At 47.4% G+C, this 14,537-nt stretch overlaps 1 protein-coding gene across 3 annotated transcripts in view; it reads right to left on the minus strand.

Moving 5' to 3' along the window:
• Positions 1-796: 796 nt before the first annotated feature.
• Ephx2 (epoxide hydrolase 2) overlaps positions 797-14,537 on the minus strand; it is a 37,835-nt gene continuing 24,094 nt past the window's right edge. The window contains exons 10-20 of one of the 3 annotated variants that reach the window (XM_031361525.1): positions 14,398-14,424; positions 13,293-13,378; positions 10,987-11,098; positions 6,508-6,582; positions 5,791-5,841; positions 5,356-5,389; positions 3,576-3,678; positions 2,800-2,869; positions 1,648-1,728; positions 1,372-1,430; positions 797-1,201 (exon numbers count right to left, since the gene is read on the minus strand). In XM_031361525.1, coding sequence (XP_031217385.1) covers positions 1,123-1,201; positions 1,372-1,430; positions 1,648-1,728; positions 2,800-2,869; positions 3,576-3,678; positions 5,356-5,389; positions 5,791-5,841; positions 6,508-6,582; positions 10,987-11,098; positions 13,293-13,378; positions 14,398-14,424 — 777 coding nt within the window. In that variant the 3' untranslated portion in view covers positions 797-1,122. The remainder of the gene's footprint in view (positions 1,202-1,371; positions 1,431-1,647; positions 1,729-2,799; positions 2,870-3,575; positions 3,679-5,355; positions 5,390-5,790; positions 5,842-6,507; positions 6,583-10,986; positions 11,099-13,292; positions 13,379-14,397; positions 14,425-14,537) is intronic. The other 2 variants (XM_031361526.1, XM_031361527.1) reach the window with 2 other exon arrangements.

The raw sequence follows: 14,537 nt of genomic DNA on the forward strand, positions 1-14,537 counted from the left end.
AAGAGCTCGGTCATTGAAACAAAAGCTGAGGTCACCACTGGGTCAAGTTCCTCTGGACAGGTTATAAGAATGAGGGACTCCACCTGAAATGAGGGTATATATGCACGTGAATGTATGTGAATGTACCCAGCTCGGGCAGCAAGGAGAGAGGACACACCATTCAGACTGAGGCTTGGTTGAGGAGGCAGTGGGGAGACTCCATATGAGAGCATACACAGTGTGAGTGGAGGATCAGGAGAGCCCGTCTGGTGTGAGTGCAAGATTCGAGGATAGAAAAATTGGAGAGCAGTTATTAATAGGAGTCAGGAGGTGGTGAGCCAGGCTGAGTGGGTCTCAGAGCATGGTTTTAGCCTGTGTGAATCTTTGAAGACCCAACAGGTGGCGTAGGCAGTTGGGAGGGTGCTTCTATGAGATTCTGGTTTCCAAAGCAGGACAGAGGGCAGATAACTGCAGAACACAAGATCAGTGAGACCTGTGGTCTCCCTAGATGTGACAAGGGAAAAGATGGGGTGTAAAGGGGGTTAGAGAAGGAACAAAGCTAAATCAACTCGAGCCTAGTGGAGTGACAGATGACATTTACATCCTCTGACTCCAGAGCAAGATCAAATCCAGTCTGCATCAGTAGCTGAGTACACACTTATTAGAAACATTATGGACCCACCACCTTCAACATCCTTCCGGAAGGCTTCCTGGACAGAGCTAGTCTAGGTCACCTGGAGCCCCATGTGAGGCTTCTGTCCTTCAGAAAGCAGTGACGTCTTCAAGCAGTTGCCTGGCTTCTCAATAACACAGGCAATTGGAGCACCGAGGTCTTAGTTTTATTGAATGAAGGTCCCTACTCTCCGATCAGCTGCTTCAAAAAGAGCAGGCTTGGGTTTGGCTGCAAAGGTACAAACTGGGCTACCCCACACCTTCCTATTGGGGTGTGAGCTCTTCTCTGATGATACAGTCATCCTCAAAAGAATTAGACACACACTCTCTTCTGGATCTAAAATTACATCACATCTGATCATTTTCATTTCAAAGAAAATCACTGGCTGGCAAAAGAACAATGCTGCTGGCTGTGGATAAGGTCGCATTCCAGAAACTAAAATGTGTCCCCAGCAGAGGACATGCCATGGGCTAAATCTTGGAGGTCACTGATGGGTTCTGGACTTCAGTCTGCAGCCACTTGATGAGAATCTGGTTCACCTCAGTGGGTCTGGAAGGGAAAGAAAGGGCAGGTCAACCCGTCTGACCCACTGTTCTCGCCAAGGCAGTATGACTGAGAAGTCCTGGCAGACCTGAGCTGGGCAGAAGTAAGCCTGTAGCACTCACAGGTCAGGTGACCAGGGAAGTATACCCTCCTCACTGGGACCCCAGTCTCCTTACTTCTCTATCTGTGTCCAGTGACCACAGTCTTCAATGTGTCCCCTTTTCAGGAATGGGATCTGAAAGAAAAGCCCATGCAGGAAGATCAGTAGCAGAACACTAATAGGGCTTGACTGGGGTCAGTGGGTACAGCAGAGGCCATCTGGGAGGGCACCCTGGCCTCCATGATTCCCACAGTCCATTTTTCGAAGAGCCTCATGGGGATGTCGTCCTCTGGGTACCAGTGTTCTCTTCTAGGGACACTCTGATGCCCACTGTGCAGGGTCATGCCCTTACCCACTTTTCCATGTTCTTGGACATTTCAGGACGGAGTACAAAATCCTTCTCAGCTGTGACCATCAGGGCTGGGACCAGGATCTGAGGGGAAACAGGTAGTAAGGGAATCTGGCATTCAGCTACCCTGATGCCATCTGTGCCCAGGGAAGGATGCCTTGGGTACCTGCCACCAACAGCCCTCACCCCCATCCCATGAGAAGACATTTGCCCTGTCCTGTCCTCTGCCTCCACCAAGCTCTTCAGGGATGGTTCATCAGAATTTGGATCTAGCAATGCAGTTCCGTGTGTGTGTGTGTGTGTGTGTGTGTGTGTGTGTGTGTGTGTGTGTGTGTGTGTGTGAAGGGTGGGAAGAGCTGAGCTTGTCTGAATCTCTGTTAACTCATAAAACTGATTCAACGGCACGAGGAAGGAAGACAGATATCCTTGATGAAAGACAAGACTCCTTTTGATTTAAAAAGATATGCCAGGAGATGGAGAGATTGCTTAGCAGTTAAGAGCATTTGCTGTTCTTGTGGAAGATCTGGGTTCTATTCCAAGGACACAGATTTGGTTCCCAGTACCCACAAGGCAGCTGGCAACTATCTGTAACTCCATTTCCTGTTAATCTGATGCCCTCTTCTGGCCTCTGAGGGCACTGCATATGTGTGTGTGTGTGTGTGTGTGTGTGTGACTGGTATGTGTGTGTGTGTCTGGTATCTGTGTAATGAGGTGTGTGTGTGTGTGTGTGTGTGGTATTTTTGTGTAAGGTATGTGTGAGTGTTTGATGTTTTTGTGTAAGGTGTGTGTCTGTGTGTGTGTGTATGTATGACTAGTATATGTGTGTGTGTGTTTGATGTCTGTGTGTTTGGTGTGTTTGTGTAAGGTGTGTGTGTGTATGTATGACTTGTATATGTGTGTGTGTGTCTATGTGTCTGTGTGTGTATGTATGTATGCCTGGTATGTGTGTGTGTTTGATATGCTTGTGTAAGCTGTGTGCATGTGTGTGTATGTATGACTGGTGTATGTGTGTGTATATATGACTGGTATTGTGTGTGCTAGGTGTCTGTGTGATGAGGTATGTATGTGTGAATGTATGTGTGTGATGAGATATTTGTGTGTGTGTGTGTGTGTGTGTGTGTGTGTGTGTGTGTAGCAGGAGGTCACAGTGCTCACCTTTCGACCCAACCCCTTACAGTTCCACTTCCAGTTTCTTTCTGTGTTCCGATACCAGTTCAGAGGACCTCTGAGGAGAGGATCAGACAGTAACACAGGTGAGTACCCAGGACTTGGCCACTGTTGGCCCACAGTGACCCACGATGCCAGAAATAAATATGCCAGGGGCAGTGAGTGCTGTAGGACACACGAGTGGGATCCCTGGACAAATGCTGCCTGTTCACAGCTCCCGCTTGCTCCGCGAGGCCGAGTACTGGAACTCTCTGCCACCAGGCTGGTGCCTCTGACATGATCTGGGGGCAAAGAGAAGCTGACCTTACAGGTTATCCTCATCTTCAAGAAATGAACCAGAGGGTGGAACTTGGCTCATTTGTACCCAGAAGCCACTTTCCTGCCCCAGGAAACCCAACAAGAAGGGACATGGTGGATAAGAAATAATGAGAAGACATGCACATCTGGGTTCATTCACATGGTTCTTGCTTTTCTGAGGACAGAATGCAGAGCTGTCTTAATTCTTGGAGGAGCTATGGCCACAAATCAATTAAAAAACCCCTGCCATCTAGGGAAGTCAATAAACACAAGAAAGAACAAGCTGGATACCACAGAGGAAGCTATACATGAGCCTCCTGGCACTGGAGGCATTCGATCACAGACAGGTCACTATGGTGGCACAGATGGGTCACTATAGTGCTCACAGGGGCCATGGTAGAGAACTACCTCCATCCTCTAACAGCTGACCAGCCCTCCATCCTGTCTGGGGTTCCCTTCTTTTTTACCTGAAGCCAGACTTCTTGAACTGCTGTACATAAAACTCTATTTCTTCCTCAGTAGTAATCTTGCTGATCGTGGGTTCTTCTGGAGTATTCACAAGGATTCCCCCTACAAAAAAAAGATACCTGCGTTCTCTCCTGCTGGGGGCCACTCGTTCTAAAGCTGCCATTCATTCCCTGCGGATATTGCCCCATTTGAACTTGGAGTGAAGGCTTCATGTGCCCTATCTCTGCCCATCTGCCCTCTCTCTCTTCATTGAGCTCCTTGGGGCTGGCTTCCACCCTACTGCAGGGATCTCATTATAGAATGTCATGTTGTCTTCCGAGGTATGCAGTGTCCTGGAAATGCCCTTAAAGGTGCCTTGGGGACAAACACGTCATTTTTATTCTACAACACTAGACACAAAGGACACAGTCACTCAGGGCTTTGATGCTAAATGTCAAAGGAGTAGGAGACCAAGCTGGTGCTCCTGTCCCACTGGGACCTGGTCCTTTCGGAGCACCGCCTCCCACCTGGATGTCTGACTTCTTTATTGCTGCTCTGCCTCCCTGCACAACCCTGAGCTCTCTGTGGGCAGCACCCCAGCCAAGGCCTCCCCAGCCAGGCACTCAGAACATGGAATCAACAAACTAGTAAGGGGCTGAAAAAGAAAAGAAGGCAGGCAAGAAGGCAGATATCTTCAGAGGAGAAGACCTCTAGGATTAGGTCCCAGCTTGGTCTTTTGATGTAGGTCAATCTTCTGAGACTCACTTCTTCCAGTTGTAATCGAGAGGTCACAGTGACAGCCGTAGAAGTGTCAGTGACCACCATTATTAAGATACAAATGATTAATGGCTAGGAGGCAGTGCTAGGACTGAAGTAAGCATTCGTGAGGTTGGCGCTGGATATGAGGGCCTCGGTAGGGGAGGAGTGCATTCAGCAAGGCGACCAAGATGGTCCTTATGAGTGGGAACAGTGACCAGTACAGGACCTCAGGGTAGAAGGACCAGTGGGAGATTTAGGTGGATCTAGTGCATTCTGCCTTGCACACACTGGTGACTGTAGCAGCCCACTCTCCATCCTGGGTAGGGTCCTTTAGAGAAAGGTTAGTACTAAGAAGAAATCAAGAGGCATCTCTACAATTCCATCATCAGAGGCCTGCGCCAGATACTCTGTCCAAGTCCTCAAAGCATCTTAGGACTTTAACACTCAACTCTGTTGTGGATAGCCCTGGGACTGATAAGCGACATTAATTCTGCTCTCCTGTAAGGCTTGCGAACAAGGAATGAGGCAGCACTCAGGTGATTTCCTGTAAACCTTCTTCCCACCTTAATTTATAAAGGATAGAGCTGGTGATTGGTCAGAGAAAGAGGGGAAGGTGGAGCTGAAGTTTTGGGAGAAAAGGAGAGAGAGAGGGGATGACTGAGGAAGAGGAAGAAGGAAAGTGGAGCAGAAGCACTTGGCTTGGAGAAACTGCAAGTTGTAAGGGGTCTTTTATATGGGCAAGATGGTAGTGTAGTGGTAGATCTGCCCAATCTAGGTGCACAGCATGTATTCATATTAATTGAGTTGTGTTTTCATTGCCTGGGCTTATTTGCGTTGGAGATGTACTGCAACACAACTCCCTAAGGGGTAGACTAGAGTAACACCATTAATCATCAGGGGATCTTTGTTGGTTATGTTGAAGCTCAGAACAGGAAGGCAAGTTTAGCACTTCTTCACAGGCGGAAGGGACAGGACTCCATTAGCATTAGCATTCTGCTGATGTGGCCCTGCTGTCCCTTCCCTCCCAGGGACACCTCTTACCCATTTCAGTGGCTTTATGCACAGTGAGGAAACCCTGTGGGAAAAGAAATTAGAGAGGATGTAAGTCATGCAAAAGAAGACTGCAACTAATGCAGAAGAACTCACATGCATGAGGACCACAGGAGAACTCTTTCATGTGGGGACATGTGTTAAAATATATAGGGGATGCAAGTCGGAAACCACAGGATAGCACAGAACACTGGATCCTGTGTGCTCCATGCATATCCTGTACATGACATCTATGTTAAAGTTTGCTTCATAAATGAGGCACCATTATGAGATAATCAGAAATGACAGCCAATGCTAAAACAATAATTAATTACAGACCCCCCCCACCTCACCCCCTACTGACACGGAGCAGGTTCACGTCAGTGGGATGATGTGAGATTTCATTATACTTCTCAGTGTGGCACACAATTTATAAGTTATACTTCCCTTGTAGAATTTGCTCTTTGACGTTATTGGATCATGGTTAGCCAAGAATAACTGAAATCACAGAAAGTAAAATAGTAAACGGGGCCATGCTATAACACAGGATAAACATGAAAGGCAGCAAAGGGGCCTCTCAGGGTCAGAGAAGGCGGGGCTGAAACTCCCATCCTCAGCAGCTGCAGGCACTTGCAAATTTGAGTACTGGCTTGGGCTCACCAGTCATTGGGAGCAAGAGCTCAGACTTACAGACAGTGATGGAGGAATTAGAATGAACAGTTCCCTGTCCTTCCATAGAGAAAATGTGACAACCCAGGGCTCCTTAGTGTGCAGAAGTATCCATGAAAAGGTAAGTTGGAAAGGCCTTCCCACAGTACACAAAGTTTATTCGCTGCAGCTTAGCACTAAGATCAAGCCAAAAGGCATCCATGTGATCCTATCAGAGGCCTGCCTTTGCAGATATGCGACTTTGTATTTACACAGTTCATGTGATCTGAAACTCCTGTGGTGTGACACAAAGACGTGAGCCTGGGTTGGTATTGCCAGCAGAGTGTACAACAAATAATGCTGAACCACCCAAGGAAGCGGGTCCAAAGTCCAAACAAACAGACTGGTACAGGTTAAATGTCACTAAAGATAAGCTCACAAACCAAAATTATAAAACACACACACACACACACACACACACACACACACACACACATCCCATCTCCCACCTCTTACCATCTCATCATTGGCTCGGAAGAAGCTTTTGAAAGTCCGACTCATGTTCTTCTCCAATTCAGCCTCAGCCACTCCCTAAAACAGTCAAGAAATCAAAATTAAGCTGGGCAGTAGTGGTACATTCCTTTAATTCCAGCATTGGGAGGCAGAGGCAGGCAGATTTCTGAGTTTGAGGGCATCCTGGTCTACAGAGTGAGTTCCAGGACAGCCAGGGCTATACAGAGAAACCCTATCTCAAAAAACCAAAAGCCACCCACCCCCCCAAAAAAGGAAAATTAAAGATCCCTTTAAGATGCCCTGGAAACTGTAGCCCTCTCCCATCTGACTGGAGGCCAGGAGGCCTTAATGCATGTCCCATCTAGCCCATTTAACATTTTATTAGGATTGTTATTCCTTGAATGTTTTTATTGTGATATGCATGCTAGAAAAAGGTTAAAATAGAATATAATATGCTAACAGGGTGCTTCCAGGGAGGTGGGTCTATGGATGATGCCCAGATTCCAACTATGAGGTATGCCTTGCAGTAATCAAAAAGGTTAATACAGATGTAAGGTGGTGGCCAGGCTCTGAGAATGTAAGTAGTGAGATGTCTCTGCTCCCAGCTTCCTTTGGTGCTTCTCAATTGACTGTAGTTACTTCAACCATCTTCAATGTGGTCCTAAATTGGTACAGACTTTCAGAATGCTCTCAGGCCTATCTTCCTAAGAACAGGGCAGCTGATTTCCTTTGTTAGGAGCTGGGACACATGTCCTTGGTGGTAATAAATTACCAGGTTCTTCTGTCTCATGAGAGTGTTATTACAGATAATTGCTTATCTATTATAGGCTACAACAAGCTCTCAAATGGCATGTGGTCTGGATGGCAGGCTGCAGGAATGAGGAACAAGTAGGTAGAGGGGAGCACAGAGGTATACACCTCCAACATTTCTTCTACATAGTTCTCCTCTGTATCATCTTTTTAAATTTAATACACATAATTAGGAGCTTATTTATGACAAAACAGAGATGCCCCTGCAAAGTGGAGGAAGGGTTGTCCACTGCAAATATTGTCAAATATCAGAAATATTACATCTGGTGTTTCTTGGAAAGAGTTCATGTCTTCTAATTCATCTTGTAAATACTTTAATTTCACGATGTGCTAAAGAGTCATGGGGGAGTTGGGCAGGCGGCAAACACCTCACGAATAAGCAGCAAGGACCAGAAAGCAAGTGGCAGTTGACTCCGGTTGCCCAAAAGGCAACAGCTTGTTTTTACTGAGGCAGGGAGGAAACACTGGAGCAGGACTTGGCTGTGCAGGTGGAGGAAGGGTTGAGGAGAGAGCTGGGATGCACAGCCTTGTTGGTCTAGAGGAGGAGAACCATGGTAAACACTGCACCTTGAATGGGAAATGCCTCTCCTACAGGAGTGTTAGAGAGACAGCTCAGTGGGTAAGTACTTGTTCTACAAGAGTGGGGACCAGAGTTTGGTGTCTAGTACCCATGTGAAGAACCTGAATGAAGTGGCACACGTTTGCTACCCAGTCATCACAAGGTGGAAGCAGGTGGGTCTCTAGAGCTTGATACTAGCCAGCCTGATCTATACAAACAAGCCCCAGGCCAATGAGATGAGAGAGAGGGGGTCTCCTAACAAAACAGCTGGGTATACTTAGGGTAGATATGGTGGTTTGAATATGCATGACCCAGGGATCAGCACTATTTGGAGGTGTGGCCCTGTTGGAGTAGGTGTGTCACTGTGGGCGTGCACTTTAAGACCCTCATCCTAACTGCCTGGAAGCCAGTCTTCTCCTAACAGCCTTTAGATGAAGTTGTAGAACTCTCAGCTCCTCCTGCACCATGCCTGCCTGGACACTGCCATGCTCCCACCTTGATGATAATGGACTAAACCTCTAAACCTATAAGCCAGCCCCAACTCAATGTTGTCTTTATAAGAATTACCTTGGTCATGGAGTGTGTTCTCAGCAGTAAAACCCTAACTAAGACAGTAGCCTTCAGAAATTCTAGAACATCTTGGAATTGCCACAGAACTGGGTAGTGTGTATGACCCTTTGTGGACAAGAGACTGTAACTTTTGCTGAATCCTCAAAAATTCATTGGAGACTTGATTATGGGTCTTGTTGCTTCAGGCTTGGCTTTGGGAGCATCTCCTCACCTGGGGAGGTGCTTAGATTGCAGGTCTGTAGCAACTCCACAGAGCCAGACTTCATTTTACCAACATCCTCCAGTGGACCCACACCCCAGACACACATGACAGTACCTGCCCAGTGCAGAGAAGGTCACATACCAACCTGCTTACACCAGGCATCTTTCCCTCCATATACTCATGAGCTTCAGCTGAACATGAAGTCTAGAGTTGATGCAGAACAGAAGCCAAAGATATGACTGGGCCACAGAGGCATAGAGAGCACTAGCCAATATTGGCCACAGCTGATGACGCCATACAGTTAGTTCCCACCGCTGCCCAGGAATAACACTAGCACAAAACAGGACCAATAGCAAGGGCATGCCTACAGCTAAAGGATTTTCCCACTTCGCTGGTACATGAAAAAGGAGATGAACTTCCCACCAGATATACAGGGGCACACCAAAAACAGATTTTCAAAGTCTGGCTGCAGTCAACATCTGACTCACATTCCTTCCTTATTTCCACTCCTACCTGCCCTCTTTCCCATCTGTTGAGCCTTTTCTCAACACCCACTAATACGTTGCTTTGTCAATAGGAAGAAGAAATAAGGATGAAACAAGGCAAGGTGTATGTGGGGTTGGGGAGCAGCCTGAGGTGGAATGAGACAGAGAAAATAAAGGGACAAGGAAGAGAAAAGAGAGCCTCACTCTAGGCCCTGGTTTCTATTTCAGTTTGGCTGAGAGTAGAGAATGTCACCCAAGAAAACAAAATCAACCGTCCCAAACCCAGTGTGAAGATGCCCCCTTCTCAAAGGCAGCCTTTCCCTACACACCCAAGAACAGAAGCCCGCTTTTCTTCTCCTGTTCTGGCCCCACCTTTATTCCTCCTCCCTGTTGGCATGATGGACTTTCCTCTGGGTGGACAGAACTATTTACTCGTGTGTTCTCTGAGCCTCACCAGCCCTTGACATCTGTTTACTCTTCTAAGCACCATATCAGAGTACTGTGGCGGTCTCATCAAGATCCCTGACACCGAAATGTGCTCACAGGCTGGGCAGGCCCTCATCCATCACTGTGAATCTACAGCCTCCCGTTGCTATTTCTTGCCTGACATACATCACCTTGCAGGTGGCATCCATTGATTCTCCATTGTAACTGCATACTACAAATGAGCAGGCTCGTAATCAACAAGCCGACATGACTTTCATAAAAAAAAAGTCTCCAACTGCAAGTTCAGCATGGAGAGGATGATTAATGTCCCCACCTCTTCTGTGCAAGGGCACACACAGACCCAGAGTCATCCTACCTCAAAGGGCACAACGTGCAGAACCAAACAAGATAACCTCTTCAAACGTTCAAGGGCTCAGGACCATGGTCACGACATGACTGTATGCCTGTGGCTGTGGGGTCCTTCCTGAGAACACTGGTTCAGCCCTACTGTGCCGCAGGGCAACCCACTAACGCTGTAAGAGTCAAGTGAGCTCTGGCCTTCAAGGTAAACCAGGACCACATACATAGCAATATGGGATCAAGGAGGCAGAGCTGTTTGGTGGAGGTGGAAGGAAGCAGGGCTTCTTGAGGAGGTGGGGATTCCTGAAGGAGCCATGGCCTCTGGGAAAACTCCAGATTTGCTAAACCAAGGAAGTGGCAAGCAAAGTGCCTGCTTGGTTCAGAAGTCTTGCCACAGTAGCTGGTGCTGGGCTGTGCACTTCATTGGTTAGAGTGCATTGGTGATGGACTCTTGTTATTTCTGATCAGGTAACTCATGGTGTTCTCAGAAAGCCCCTGTCTAATGTAGTGTCAGACCCCATCACAAGGATGAGCATAGTCCAGGGCTGTCTTTGAAAAGCATCTTTGTGGAACTTGTGCTGATGCCTAGAACAACCCCACACTCCAATACGCCTCTTGAGGGGCTCTTTGGTAGTTGGTGCCATTTCACAAGGCTCAGTTGTCAGCTAGCAGAGTACAAGGTTCCTACCAAGAGCCCAAGAGCAATAGCTGCAAGTGGGCACTCAGCACCCTGCTCCACACAATTACAGAAGCAGCAGAAGCCAGCCTGGCACTGTCTCCCGCTCCTCAGCCTGGGGCCACCCAGACAGACACAGAGAAATATTCACCTACTCACAAAGAACCCACTGGATCTGTGGTCAGTATGCCCCAGCCTGTTTGCAAAGTCATTTCTACCTAATGCTTCAGAATATTTAAGAGGCAGGGATAAACTGAAAGAGACAGGGAAGGGTGGAGGGAAGGAGGAAGAGATGGAGGGAGGAAGAAAAGGACGGAGGGAGCAGAACAGAAGGAGAAAGAAGAAGAGGAAGACAACAGCATTGACATCATCATTCCTGGTGTCCCATACTTACTGGTTCTTGAAAGTACAGCTGGTAATTGAAAACTGGGACAGATCTGATAACTTTCATGGGAGACACATCAGGATCTGGTGGTGTAAATGGAGTGTTCAAACTGGCCACGGCCCTGCAGGAATAAGAAACAGTAAAACAACAAGCCTGTTGAGGAGACAGACATGACTCAGAAAGAACACTTCAGGTCAAAAGAGAAGCCCAAGTGGGAAAATTATACACACAATGTCTCATTCCGACAATGGATGGGAGAGTGGTATTAGAACTCTGATTCCTAACCTAGTGGATTCTCCCACTCAATTGTAACTTTTTAAAAACCTACCTGCCTTTTACACATGTACACATATATGAACACACACACACATACACACACACACCTTTCTGGGAATGATAGGAAACAATAGGTACAGAAATAAGGACTAGGGAGCCTGAGATAGAACACAGCAGGAATTGGAGACCAGGGCATGCTGGGATGCCTCACTCAAGTCTGCTATTTGGGCAAAAACCTCCTTTTGGCCAGTAAAATGCTCCGAATTTTTGTTGGGAAGAGATTAAATTAAGTAAAACAGTATATACGGCCATCTTTAAGCTACACAGCACATTCATGGCTGTGTTCCCATTGGTTTATTTTCAATAGCACTGGACTATGCTTATAAGGTAACTTTTTGGTGAATCTGAATCTTTAAGAACCAAACTCTTATTTGCAGTCTAAATTAAACAGGAGAAAGAGGGAAGGAAGGACTGTGTGTGTGTGTGTGTGTGTGTGTGTGTGTGAGTGTGTGTAGCAGCAATATATTCACTTTATAAGTGTTTTACAAGGGATCAGGAGAGGTAGCTCAGTGGGTAAAAGCACTTGCTTTACAAACATAAGGACATGAGGATGTGAGTTCAAATCTCCAGCACCCACGTAAAAAGCCAGGCATGGCTACAAGTGCCTGCAACCCCCTGCATTGTGGGAGCTGAGAGAGACAGATCTGGAGAGAGCTCCCCAGCCAGACTAGCCAAAAAAGCCAGGGTTCTGGGAGAACCTGTTGGGAACCATCAGAGACCTGAGAAAAACATCCTGACCCAGAGACCTGAGAAAAGCATCCTGACCCAGAGACCTGAGAAAAACATTCTGCCCCAGCTGGCTGAGCACCTTGGAATAAACATCCTGCTCTCCAAGATCCAGCTTGGCCCTGAGATAAGAAACATTCAGTGTACCATGACTTCTGAGAACTCCCCCCCCCCACGACTCCCCCCCCTTAGTACCAGAGGATCCTGTAAACATCCTTCTCCCTCCTTCCTCTCCCCCTCCCTCCAAGATTTTTGCTTTTTGCTTTAAATATGCTCTGCTCAACCAAGTAAACGGCTCTTGACAAGCAATGCTTCCTTGAGTCCTGTCGTCTCTCTCGCCCATTCTTTATTCACAGGTTGTGACCCTCCTCGTTCCCCCTGAAATAACTTGACCTGCAGGCCAGGTCAAGAACCCACTATGGCTAACTGAATGAAGCACTCTCTGGTTCTGTTTTTCGAAATCTCATCATGTGAGGAGTGACTGCATTAACTAAGGCATGCAGAGGCTATTGTCTATATTCCTCTCACCTGCCACTGAGGCAGTAGCACTAACTGCTGCTTTCCGGCTCAGCTGTGGGTAGTCACAAGGTCCACTTCACCTGCTAGGGTCCAGGCCATCCAAAAGCTCTCAAACGAGCCTGGATAATAATGGCTGAATGCTGTGGTGGGGACCATGCCATGCCACGGAAGCTGCACACCGCACAGCATTTCAGGATGTGGGTCTGGCTACAATTTCCAGTTGTAGCTTTGAAGTTGAAGAAACCAAGGCCTAGGAGGTGACATGATTTGTCCCTCGGTCTTGCATAGAATTGTGTCCTGTCTCTCCCCTACCCCCTGTAACCTGTGGTAACCTTGAACTCACAATCCTCCTGTTTCAGCCTCTTAAGTGCTGGAATTACAGGCATGTGTCACAGTGTCCATTTAAAGGCCGAATTTTTCTGAAGTTTGACCAGGGTGAACTCTTACCTGCTGCTTAAGGATTTGAGTCTATGAACCCTCTATTGCCTCTTTATCCACCCACTCAGTGACAGTCCTGAGTTCCCACAAGACACCCTGTCTCTGAATTACTTGCCTTGTCAATCATTAGGTCAGAGACCATTCCTAGGAGCTCAGTAGCTTAGTGTGTTTACCTTCCCTATTACGTACTGTTGTCTAGACATTTTGCAGAGAAGCATGTGCAGTTCTTGGGTATGTGTGTGTGTGGGGGGGCTCTAAGTCCAGCCTAGTAAATCCCAGTGCACCTGGCTGCTTACCTCACTCTCTCAGGGTAGAAGAGAGCCATGTTCCACACCAGCACGCCAGCCCAGTCATGGCCAATGAACACTGCTTGAGGGATTCCCTAGAGAAACAAGAAGAGACATGATGAAGATGGGTTTCCAGAATGGGGAGTGAAGAGCCAAAGGCTCCACTTGAGAAGCCCAGTGACACCAATGGGAACACCCAGGAGCCCCTCAAAGGCATGTACCATTCTTAACTGCACCTCTCACACATCCCCCATCCCCAACTTGGTCTCTGTAAATGACTAGGCTTTGAATGACTAATCTCCTTAAAGGCAGGAGACTAACCACGAGTTCTCTCTCTCTCTCATTCTCTCTCTCTCTCTCTCTCTCTGTCTCTCTCTCTCTCTCTCTCTCTCTCTCTCTCACACACACACACACACACACACACACACACACACACACACCACTTTCAGACTCAATCCCATGGAGTGGAGACAGCCATCATCCTCCTCATCCTATACCCAGTTAGTAAGCTAGACCCCACTGCTCCAAGGCTCCCTGTTCTCTCCCTCCATTGCTACTGGCCCAGAACCTTCATTCTCTCCAGACCACCCTGCAGTGTTTGCATTTTATTCCAGCCTAGTGCTGTGAGGCAGATGACATGACAGAGCAGTCTGGGGAAGAGTACATGCACTCTGCAGATGACCGTGGCCGCTGGCTTTCATTACTGTGACGGAATTTGACATTTCCAACAATGACATCACCATGTAATGATCTGAGATTTGTAAGAAGGGACTCAAGTTTTTATGAGTTGTGAAATAAAAACTTTAAAACTATTCCCCTACATCTTTCCCTTGATACTCAAGGTTCCTCTCTGTGTATGGAAGCCAACAAAGGGATTTACCTCCTTTTTCCTTAATGACTAGCAAAAAAGACCTACTCCAACCTCACCCTTGGCTCTCTTTAGTTTTGGGACAGATCCTCTCCCCCGCCACTGCCTAAAGCCTATGTGTCTCCTCTTCTGGTCCTCTCTGCTCATAGTTACCAGCAGTCAGTACCCCCAAGACATCCAACTCTCCTTTCATTACCGAGATCACACAGAATTCTCCAGAGAGATTGTCCTGAAGGAATGACTCACCAGCTTATTCAGGAAAGTCACCATCTCCTTAAAAAAGAGCACATGGACATGGCATCAGACAGGTAAGGTGGTGAGAAGCTTAGCTGCCTGCTTCTATACTATACACTGTCAGCACTAGTCCCAGAGAAACTCATGCCATG

The sequence above is a fragment of the Mastomys coucha genome, unplaced genomic scaffold, assembly GCF_008632895.1.
Source record: "Mastomys coucha isolate ucsf_1 unplaced genomic scaffold, UCSF_Mcou_1 pScaffold9, whole genome shotgun sequence".
NCBI lineage: Eukaryota > Metazoa > Chordata > Mammalia > Rodentia > Muridae > Mastomys > Mastomys coucha.